Source organism: Musca autumnalis, unplaced genomic scaffold (genome assembly GCF_047663935.1).
Source record: "Musca autumnalis isolate F117 unplaced genomic scaffold, ASM4766393v1 scaffold_1, whole genome shotgun sequence".
NCBI lineage: Eukaryota > Metazoa > Arthropoda > Insecta > Diptera > Muscidae > Musca > Musca autumnalis.
The window spans coordinates 145,063,545-145,075,852 of NW_027411644.1; the positions used below are offsets into that span (position 1 = coordinate 145,063,545).

General features: G+C 35.0%; 1 protein-coding gene across 6 annotated transcripts in view; it reads left to right on the forward strand.

The window, feature by feature from the left end:
• Positions 1–12,308, forward strand: part of LOC141387395 (centromere/kinetochore protein zw10-like) — a 76,146-nt gene that overhangs the window by 25,426 nt on the left and 38,412 nt on the right. For 4 of the 6 annotated variants that reach the window (XR_012408557.1, XM_073957023.1, XM_073957062.1 and 1 more), the window contains 4 exons: positions 3,952–4,634; positions 4,693–5,316; positions 5,373–5,727; positions 5,783–6,045. Coding sequence is in view for 5 of the 6 variants with exons in the window: in XM_073957023.1 (XP_073813124.1) it covers positions 3,952–4,634; positions 4,693–5,316; positions 5,373–5,727; positions 5,783–6,045 (1,925 nt within the window). In the remaining variant the exon portion in view is untranslated. Of the gene's footprint in view, positions 1–3,748; positions 3,872–3,928; positions 4,635–4,692; positions 5,317–5,372; positions 5,728–5,782; positions 6,046–12,308 lie in introns of those variants that run through there. The other 2 variants (XM_073957042.1, XM_073957051.1) reach the window with 2 other exon arrangements.

Genomic DNA, 12,308 nt, shown 5'->3' on the forward strand with positions numbered 1-12,308 from the left:
AACCATTGTGATTAAGTCTTATAAATAGTTTAATCTACCTTTTTTTAGAAATTTATTTAAGAAATGTTAGTCACCCTAAGTCAAGCCTATGTTTTGATGCCCGAATATCAGATGTTTTTTTTTTTGAGATCCTCGAACTTTGCACATACGGAAACTAAATGTACACGAATTGGGATCTTTCTCCAATTACTCTGTTGCATGGAGATAGATTTCACTTAATTTACTCTATCTTTCACTTTTAAGTTTTATATTTACTTTCTTTTCTGTAATATCAATTTTTTTATATACCCACTTGGGTTTAAAATATTATTATTCTCATATTATTACTATTTCTTAAATATAATTTATATATTAAGCAGATATTATCTATATTAAGTTTTTTTGAGATGGTTGCCTCATCTTCTTCCTTTTCATTGTTCTTAAAACAATTATTAGATCATGGTGCGATCATATGTATCTATAAGACAAGTTTTGCGATCCACTTCTGGATATTTATGTAATTGAATTTCTCTGTTAAAATATATCAATATGAGTTGTGAGTAAATTTCAAAACCCATCTGTTTGATTCCATAAGGGTAAGCTTGTATTTGGCGCTATAGGGGTCATAACTGAAATCATATGAAAATGGATTGTTTCGACCATGGATGGGAGGGCATAGTTGACAACAGAACAGCTCGTTGTCCAAGTCACTTGTTTTGGTTTCCCTTTTCCTTTTTTTCTCCTAACAGCTCTCTGATGTTGGAAAACTTCCATCATGGCTGACTCTTTCTTATTTTCACTATGGAAACTCACCTCTGTTTCCGTTTTACTTCTTTTTACTTTGTCCGTTTCCTGTCGGATTCTCTATCCGTTTCCCTTTTCATGATGTCTTTAAATAGCACGCATACTAATGAGATGAATTTGTTCTTGGCATATTGAGATAATTGGCAATTGGAGCACACTGGACCCCCCCCCCCCCCCAACGACGAGTGCGAAGGCCGGAGTGAAAGTGCGTGCTGGTGCTTTGAGTATTGCCTGTGTAACATCGATCTCTTTTGGCAACAGTTGTATGCTACATACCCGGTTACACTTAACAGGTTTTAAATGGTTTCAAATGTCAACTCGATAGCGCAAAGGTCAAATAAGTCTTCATAAAGTGGGTTAACCCGGCAAAAAAACTCTAATGTGACCCTGCTATAAAGGCATTTTAGTACATTTTTCATAATTTAATTACAAACAAACTATTAGAAGAATATAAACTATTTTGAATGCGAATTCCGATTTCTTGCTATAGACCTTGTATTTAGGTGAAAAATTAACTTTTTATCTTTTCACCAAAATACAAGCCTTAAATGACGCAAAACTTTTTTGTTTATTGTGCTTTCGGTTTTACATTGCACTGCATTTAGTAAATCCTGCAAAAGTTCTAATGTAAACACGACTTATGCCACATGCTAAAACGTTCACTAATTTATTTCCATTTTTTAAATATATGTATATTATTTCTATAAAAGAGGGATTAGAATACAAGAATAGAAGAAAGTGCGTTGTTTTGTCGCAAATTGTGTATGCACATTATCAATAAGAAGTTAACAGCACAAAGTGGATGGCGAAGAAGAAGAATTTGGCGCAAATTTTGACCACCAGTTGGAAACCAGAAAATTGGAAACTTTGTTCTCCAAAAAACTGACCTGGAACATATGGAGTATGCCAAAATGCTCATAAGGACTCCCTCTTTCATATTCCGTTGAGACTTTTGTGTACGTTTTTATATTATGGCTTCCAGAGTCAATTTTCTGTGTTGACCACCAGTTGGAAACCAGAAAATTGGAAATTTTGATCTACAAAAAACTGACCTGGAACATATGGAGTATGCCAAAATGCTCATAAGGACTCCCTCTTTCATATTCCGTTGAGACTTTTGTGTACGTTTTTATATTGTGGCTTCCAGAGCCAACCAGCCAACAGTTGGAAACCAGAAAATTGGAAACTTTGTTCTACAAAAAACTGACCTGAAACATATGGAGTATGCCAAAATGCTCATAAGGACTCCCTCTTTCATATTCCGTTGAGACTTTTGTGTACGTTTTTATATTGTGGCTTCCAGAGCCAATTTTCTGTCCTGACCACCAGTTGGAAACCAGAAAATTGGAAACTTTGTTCTCCAAAAAACTGACCTGGAACATATGGAGTATGCCAAAATGCTCATAAGTACTCCCTCTTTCCGTTGAGACTTTTGTGTACGTTTTTATATTGTGGCTTCCAGAGCCAATTTTCTGTCCTGATCACCAGTTGGAAACCAGAAAATTGGAAACTTTGTTCTCCAAAAAACTGACCTGGAACATATGGAGTATGCCAAAATGCTCATAAGGACTCCCTCTTTCCGTTGAGACTTTTGTGTACGTTTTTATATTGTGGCTTCCCGAGCCAATTTTCTGTCCTGACCACCAGTTGGAAACCAGAAAATTGGAAACTTTGTTCTACAAAAAACTGACCTTGAACATATGGAGTATGCCAAAATGCTCATAAGGACTCCCTCTTTCATATTCCGTTGAGACTTTTGTGTACGTTTTTATATTGTGGCTTCCAGAGCCAATTTTCAGTCCTGACCACCAGTTGGAAACCAGAAAATTGGAAACTTTGTTCTACAAAAAACTGACCTGAAACATATGGAGTATGCCAAAATGCTCATAAGGACTCCCTCTTTCATATTCCGTTGAGACTTTTGTGTACGTTTTTATATTGTGGCTTCCAGAGCCAATTTTCTGTCCTGACCACCAGTTGGAAACCAGAAAATTGGAAACTTTGTTCTCCAAAAAACTGACCTGGAACATATGGAGTATGCCAAAATGCTCATAAGTACTCCCTCTTTCCGTTGAGACTTTTGTGTACGTTTTTATATTGTGGCTTCCCGAGCCAATTTTCTGTCCTGACCACCAGTTGGAAACCAGAAAATTGGAAACTTTGTTCTACAAAAAACTGACCTGGAACATATGGATTATGCCAAAATGCTCATAAGGACTCCCTCTTTCATATTCCGTTGAGACTTTTGTGTACGTTTTTATATTGTGGCTTCCAAAGCCAATTTTCTGTCCTGACCACCAGTTGGAAACCAGAAAATTGGAAACTTTGTTCTACAAAAAACTGACCTGGAACATATGGAGTATGCCAAAATGCTCGTAAGGACTCCCTCTTTCATTTGGCGTTGAGACTTTTGTGTACGTTTTTATATTGTGGCTTCCAGAGCCAATTTTCTGTCCTGATCACCAGTTGGAAACCAGAAAATTGGAAACTTTGTTCTCCAAAAAACTGACCTGGAACATATGGAGTATGCCAAAATGCTCATAAGGACTCCCTCTTTCCGTTGAGACTTTTGTGTACGTTTTTATATTGTGGCTTCCCGAGCCAATTTTCTGTCCTGACCACCAGTTGGAAACCAGAAAATTGGAAACTTTGTTCTACAAAAAACTGACCTTGAACATATGGAGTATGCCAAAATGCTCATAAGGACTCCCTCTTTCATATTCCGTTGAGACTTTTGTGTACGTTTTTATATTGTGGCTTCCAGAGCCAATTTTCTGTCCTGACCACCAGTTGGAAACCAGAAAATTGAAAACTTTGTTCCACAAAAAACTGACCTGGAACATATGGAGTATGCCAAAATGCTCGTGAGGACTCCTTCTTTCCTTTTATTTATAGTTTCTTGTGTACGTTTATACATTGGAGCTTATTTTTTAATTTATAAATAAATTAAATTTTTATATTCGTAGGTATTTTTCGTCCCCACAGTTGAAAAAACGTATTAAATGCAAATTTTGGGCGTTCTGTGTCACCCTGTATTTTTCGATAACTTTTGTTATCGTTGCTAACTTTCGTTGCTAATTTCACGCAGGTAAAAAAATCAATATTGATTGTATCGGTAGTGATATCAATATTTTACCATCTCTAGTGGACATTTTATTATTCCCATAGAACGCGTCAAAATGGTAACTACCATTGCAGAGCTCTGTAAAGAGGATTTAAATGGAATTTCCTCGGCGGAAGGCACAAAAACAAGCATTGTGAGGATTCTGGAACAGATAAGGCGATTTCAGGATCGCATACGAAAACATATCGAAGATAACTACGTTGACTTTATACCTAATCATACCACTTCTGACGTGTATATTGATGAAGGAGAATCATTGTTGAGGGAAACCGAACATTTGCTCAAAAATGTTGAAAGTGACGCTCGATTGGCGCTTAACAGCGCGAACGTAGAATTAACACAATGTTTGGAAGAGTTACGTGAAGTTGCAATGGGGCTTAAGTTGTCTTATCGCTTACTAAAAATAGACCAATATTTTCAATGTTTGGAAGAGGCCAATGCAACTAAGGATTATCTGGAGGCTTTAAATTTATTGGGGAAACTTAAGAGCTTAATATGCTGTGAAAGCTCATCCGATGTGGATATATTATTTCAGAAATGTGATTGCTACGATACAATTAAAGTAAGGTATCACATACAGGCAAATATTCTGCAGCAAAATTTGCAGCAAAAGTTTGAAAACTTAGTAAAATTTTCAGAAAAAACATTTCCCTCTGCAAAGAGTGTGAATCTACAAGTCTCGAAGGATGTATCGCAGTTGCAGGACACAGTTCTAGCGCTTTTTGAGGTATGTAGGCATATTATTTACATATATAACAATAAAACTCATAAATTCATAACAATAGGCCCGTTACAACCCTATGAAATTGTGCGATTTCCTTTTGGAGAACTGTATAGTGCCGATAATAACGAAACCAGTTTCCGTGGATTATTCTACTGAAAAGGATGATTATTTTCAGATAAATATATCGTATTCCGTTAAAGCCGCCAACATAAGTCTTCGACCTCCATACAAACAAGTGTTCACGCACATTAAATCACATTTTGAATGTCTGGAAAATATTAACATTAAGGTTTCGGCGAATCGATATGTGTTTAGTATAATTGGAAGCCATATAAGAGATAAATTTATGAAGCTTTTGATAGAAGAATGTTTGATGCATTCCATTCCAGAGACAATGGATGAGTATCGAGAGTCGACTCTGCTCGATGATCTTCAACTGTTTCAACAAATGTTGAAAGATATATACTTTTTAGACTCACACAAGAATAATGAATTTACAGCATTTTCTGCAAAGTTCAATATAATTTTTCAAGAAAGATTCTCAGTGAAAATAATGGAGAGTGCACGAGGGATAATGCAAAAAGATTTGCAGGATATGATTACTATTTCAGATGGAAATACCGGAGATGAAGTAAAAAATAATATATTGCTGTTTCCGCAATGTATGATTTCGAAAGGTACCTTGGTAAGACACTTCAAAGTAGTTAAAATTACATATAACACCCATATTTTCTTGTATAGGAATTGACGAAGTTAATGGAGCGAATATTGAGACAGCCTTCTAATCCGTGCCGAGAAATTAATGAAAGTGATAATGAACCGAACTTATTTCTGTCCATAATATCGACTATTCTCACTACGTATTGTTCGGATGTCCCGAAAATTTACGATAAGTTATTAGAAAGCATACCTCAGCAGTCAGCGCTATTCTACAATAACTGCATGTTTTTGGCTCACTGGGTTACCAAAAATGCGGATGTGGGTATTCCGGCACATCCAGTACTTGTAAAAACGTTACAGTCGACTGGCTTGCGCATATTTAAAGCCCAGGAGGATACGCAACGGAGTATTGTTTTGGATATAATGAATAATTTAGGTAAGTCAACTAAACGCAAGCGTTAAAACATGTTATCTTCTTAATTAATTTTTAGACATTTCCGATACACATTCGATTGGTCCAATACCTTTAAAGTTGGTTCGCCAATGTTTACGTCAAATGGAGCTGTTGAAAAATGTGTGGTTAAATGTTTTGCCAGAATCAGTATATAATAAATCATTTGGCTCCATTTTGAACGAGTTCTTCCAATATATTATCCGCAGAATTTTAACTCTTGAAGATATATCTGCTACAGTGGCCAGTGAACTGAGCGAACTCATTAATGTCACTTTGGAGAAGGCACCAGATTTGTTCAAGGTAAGTTAATCATAAGAAAAGAAATATCGTATTATTACGCCATTAATTTTCAAACACGGAAGTGGGATCTATAGATCTGTCCGCACATATGATGTAGAAATGTGACACTTCTTTACAGTTTGTATCTGCAGCGCAAGTTTTTTGTTATCAATTTTTTACAAAAATATGATAGTTAAAAATTATATTAAAATATTTGAAAATTTTTTAGTGGGTCGTCCTTAAAAGTACTTACCATATGCCTTGCAAGAAAAGGTCGTAAGTTTCTGTATAAAATATTTCTAATTTATTTGAACAAAGATATATAATTGGATGTCTTTGCCCCTACGACTTTTTTCTTGTATATTTATTTATTTACAATTATACTAATAGTTAATATAAGGATAATTACATTTATTTTCAGGAGGGTTGGCATTTTTATTTGGGATGATGACTTCTATTTTGTTTTCCCAGAAGTCAGTCTTAATCCCATAGTCGTTGTTTTAATATTTTATTAAAACAACTTTAATTTATTAGTGGGAAAAATTGGCGAGGTTTACCAAGGGGTAAAGCAGGGAAGACTATAGTTTCGGATTGCGCCACAGATCTTCATCAGTTCCGTTGATTCTTTTTTTTCAACAAGAAACTTTTTATACCCAAGTGTCAATTGCTCGCTCAAATAGGTACTTGTCCAAAGAAACACTCTGATTGAGAATTACTTGGCACGACCTAAACTCGAACAACCGCAGTTGCAGACAAAATTTAATTTAATTTTTAATTTATTTTATTAAAAACAAAAAATATTTCGGACATCTTTGATGATCATCCTCAGCGACTGACTTAAAAAAAACAAGAACATTTGTTTTATAACAATGTAAAAAAAGTAGAAAATTGTAATTACATTGATATTTTCCTTTTTCTGTTTAACACAACAATTTCATCTTCCACTCGTCACGAATTGCAAATATCCGCTTCAGTATATCTGTGCACAGTGTTCTGTATCCGTCTTATATTCAATATATATATATTCAATATCTTTTTTGCAATCTTGTGCTTTAAATCATTTTTTTAATTTTTTTATGGTCCACTAAATACTCAACATTTTTCTTTATGAGACAATGTAAAATTTATGTGCTGCGTATACATATGAATGTGGGTGTACCCGTACTTCGTGATTTGCTTGAAAATTTTTTTAGTATGAACGATTTGGTGGTCATATTCATGTGTGAACGCAGTTGTTATTGAAGTAGTTCAAATTCTTCCATTGCTTGCATTAAATGCTTCATTTTAGAAATTTCACTAAAATCAAAATATTTCATAAATTATAATTTTATTATTTATTTCTATTTATTTTATTTTATATTAAAGCTCTGTAATTTTGTTATGGAGTAGTTTAACATCCCTTTCATTTCCTGGAGTATAATAATTCAATCAATCAAAATGTTTTATATTCAATATAGATTAATTATAATTCTACCTATATTTTTATACATAGTAATTGAGTTTTGGAGTAGTATTGTTATCCCTCCATTAAATTACTTAATTTTAAATTATCATGGCATTATATTGTAGTGTACAGCCTTAAGGTCGAAAGAGAATTGAAATAAATTAAAAATTCTATTTTCAATGGGAACATTTATAATGTGCAACATTTCTAGAATATACCTTCTTTTGTAATTAGACTCCTGTGTCAAAATGTCCACCTCCTTAAAATTTGGTGTATCCCCATTTATAGCGCAATGCGCTTCTAGAACTGTTTTTTGATGTAAAAGTCTGCTTTTAGGCCTTTTGATCTTGTGACCACTTATCCTCGTTTTAGCTTTGTCCTCGTAGTACCAACATAAACCTTTGGGCATATATTGGAATTGTTACCATTGCACTTGATTTTGTAAACCAGTGCGATTGAAAAAGTTGTTACTTTTTAGTGCGATTTGATATTTGTCTTGCTCATACAGATTTGAGTTTGAAAATCGCTCAGAGAAGCCAGGTACATATGTAGATTTTTTTGTAAATTTTCTCAATTTTTGGTTCAATATTGCCATTTTCGTTGTTTTTTTACATTTTTTATTAGTTCGTCAACGGTTTTATTCAGGGCTTCGGAGTCGGAGTTGGAGTCTGGAGTCGGAGTCTAGCAAATTTTGCTGGAGTCGGAGCCGGAGTCGTGAAAAAAAGCTCGACTCCGACTCCGGGCAACAATCTGTTCTACATTTATCAAAATTTGTCAAATCAATTTAGTTTATTTAAATGATCATAGTTTAAAAAACCTCTTAATGTCTATTTTGACTACAAAATGCATATCGGAAGCATTTTTGGGTCAATTGATTGGAATAATGTTTGCATGCTCCAAATATACTTGGGTAAGATCTTTTAGAAGATTTACAGGTCATTTTAAGGAATACTCATTGGTCTTCTCTTGTTTTTTTTATTAGAAGTCATTTATATCTGCTCTAAAAGAACCTGTTGGACTTCTTTGAAAGACCTTGTAGTACTTTAAGGGAAATCATACGAAAGACTTACCACGGTGCCCCTTAACCAAATTTAAATGGAAGGAGCTTACACCTGAGAAGTTTTCGCGAATTCTGAAACTGCAATAGCCGGAGGGCTTTTTAAATAAATCGCGGTCAAACTTCACACTTATAGGGTTTTTTTTTTTTAAATTTTCACGATTTTGCTTTAAAACCACAAGTCCTATGGAAATAATGTAAAGAAAATGTTGTAGCAGTGAAAATTTTCTCTGCACTGACTAGTGTTGGGCAATCTCGTTCATTGAGCGGATCGATCTTTTTCATTCCGTTCACCAAAAAGATCCGGGTCGTTTACTTCGTTCGTTGGCTCTTTTTCGTTCAACAATACATTTGACTGTATTATTTTCTTTTGAAGTCGTTCGTTCTCTGCTGCATATGACTACGTCGTTCTTTTCACCGAATCGTTCTTTTGAAAATGTTCGTTCACGAATGACACAACTGTTGTGTTACGTGCTTGTTGTGTGCTAATGGGGGTGGTTTTGTTTCTGAACGTAGTGGTGGTGGTTTTGATATGAAAGAACCAGATGAACGAATGATGCAAAAGAAAGATATGACCGAGATGTGCTACTGAATGAGGTGAGTTACTGAGCGAGAGTAGCTCTCTGAATCATTGTTTGTTTTGTGTGGAAATTTGTGCTGCTTGCGCTAACACAGCGTTTGTTTAGAGTTTAACTCCAAAACCAATGCTGCTAATTTTGTAAGTAGCAATGACTCGTCCATCGGGTATCTAAATGAACGATATAAAAGTATGAACTGGATACGGATCCGTTCGTTCTTTTTACGGAATCGTTCCTTTGAGCCGGTTCGTTCATGAACGACGCAACTCTAGCACTGACTGTATCGCCTCTTTATAAAAATATGTCATGACTACAATTTACCAACATAAACTTATATATCTCAAAAATAGTAGAACTCAGGAAATTATTGCAAAAGTCAGTATTGTAGAGAATTTCCACAGCTATATGATTTTCTCCAGACCCATTTCGATAAGACTTGCCGTTCCCAAGCAAAATGTTGAAAACCTAATAATAAAAACCTAAAAATGTGACCTAAACTTCTATATCTCAAAAATGGTAAAACCTACGAAATTGTAAAGGTCAATCCTCTAGTCAGTTTTTGCACAATCAATATATTCTTTAGCCCTATTTCGATAGGACTTACCGTTTTCAAGCAAAATCGTGAAATCATAAAAAACCCTAAAAATGTGAACTTCAAGTAACCTTAACCACGAAAGTGTATGTTAAGGGGAAATAGGATATTTTGGTCTTCTATCACGATGCGGTGTTAAAATATCGTTAATTTTCCATAACTCAAAAAATTACAAAGAGTGTTACCGGACAGTAATTATGTTAATTTGATATTTCGATTTTCATGTTGAAGTGCTTGTTACCAAGGCAAATTTATACAAGGTAAATGCATGAATTACAACAACTAACAAATTTACAAAAACAACATTGTTGTTATTGAAAATTAATTGCCAAAGAAAATATTGAATAATAGGGTCGTTACAAAAAATTTTCTTAGGAAAAACATAAATATATTTTGAAAATCCTCTAAAATAGAACTCTCGTAGGTAATTTTTATTACACGTTTATGATGAAAAGCAGTATTTTATGGTAGTAAATTTCGAATAGACCCTATTACATTTTGAAAACTAAATTTACAAAAAAGTAAGGATACAGTTGATTGTCACTTCTACCTTATATAAATATGCCTGGTTTGTTATTTTGTATTCTGTATTGTCAACGAAAAAAAAAACGAACAACTATGTTTTGGTATCCTCCCAATGTAATGTATCTTGAAAGTTCAAACTGAAATGACTGTAATTTGTGAATTTTATTTTCGGAGTCGACTCCGGAGTTGGAGTCGGAGTCGAGAAAAAAATTGGACTGGAGTCGGAGTCTGCCCAAAAATGGCTCGATTCCGAAGCCTTGGTTTTATTAGGAAAATCGTTCATCCTAAGAATTTTTCGGACAATTTTTAGATTTTTATGGTGGAATTTCTCGTCACTGATACACTTCGAATAAAAAAATTGACCTGGCAACCCTGTGCCATGCAAGAGTAAAATATTTACAGCCGCTGACTATTTTTGCATTTTTAATATAACTAAAAGTTATTCTGAACTTAATTTGCGTTAATAATATCTATTACTGTATCCAGTGCCTGATAAACATCATGTTTTTTGTTTGTCGTCAACAAGCTCTATAAACTCATTGATCAAAAATTGTTGTGCACTAAAGCCGCTTTGCTGTCTTCGCTTTGTGTATTTTCTTTGCATCAATATGGCTCCGTCTACAACAGCTGTCTGTCCTGTATGCAGCGAGAGAGTGACAAAAACAACTGGTGGTGTTTCTTGTTATATCTGCGATAATTGGTACCATCGAAATCAATGTTCTGGTGTTGCAGATGCTTTGTTTAATCTTTTGGCTAAGAATAAAACATTGAAATGGAGGTGTAAAGAATGTTCAGCCCTTACCATTGTTGATGATAACAAAATTTGGGAGGCGATTGACAAGTTAACTTCCAAGCTCAATGATCTTATTTCAACTCTGCCAGTCAACATTAAAAATGAAATCGATTGCAGTTTGCTGACAATTAAGCAGGAAATTGATAACAGTTTATCTGTTATAAAAGACGTCGTCGAGAATGAAAGAAAAATAAACAACGATTTTCGTACTTTGGTTCATCGTAAACTTGAGACATTTGATGCTGAAGCCCACAGGTCTAGGCAACAGCGTTGCAGAAACGATATATTGGTTCATGGTCTGCCCTCGACTTCTGAACCACTGCAAATGGCCATGAATATCGCCAAGGCTATTGGGGCTGATTTGTGTGTTGGTGATCTTGATAGCTGCTTTTGGCTTGGGAAATCCAAGAAAATGATGTTGCTAAAGTTTTGTTCTGCAATAAAAAGGGACGAAATAATGAAGAAATATTTGGCAAAGAAAAACCTCAAACTCAATCAATTAGTGCCTACGGATATAGATTCAAGAATTTATCTCAATGATAATCTGGCTCCTGCAGCGAGAAAAGTTAAGTATCTCTGTCGTGACCTTATGAGGAAGAAGGAAATTAAAAGTTACCGTTTGGTGCCTTCAGTACCGGCTGCTAAAGTATTGCTTAATAGTGGAGAAACCCGGTTCTGTAAGTTGAGTGACCTCTCGACACTCATCACTGGCCATGATGATGGTGATGTGATACATCGCAGATTGGGCCGGAGGAGTACTGCTCATGTTTCAGGGCCAACGGACACTCCAACTTTTGGGACACCTCATGTTGGTTGATAAGTATATATTGTTATGGTAGGGTGGGTGGGTTAGCTTATAGGGGTGTAGTTCATGACGCGACGTTCATGCTCATGCGCTTCATCCCTATAATCCTGCACTGTTTACTGTCAATATAGTCTCGTTATGGATGGGTGGGTGGGTTAGTAATCGGATAAGACAGCAAATGCTGTCGATTCCGATTATAGCAAATTTAAGTAGATTTTTATTCTTGACACTTTTTAGTATAGTCAGCATTTTCAATGGCAATCAATATGTTACATTTTGTATTGTTTTTATCATTTTTACTAGCGCACATTTTTTTGATATGGTTTGATGATTTCGGCTAGCTCAATCGGTGATATTGTCAGTGACGACTCTTACATTAAGAGGTTTTGTTCGCGTCGCGGTTACCTAAACATCGGCTTCTTCAATGCTCAGTCCTTAAAGCCCAGTAATTTGTCAACCAAGTTCGACGAGATAAGTAGACTATTATGCA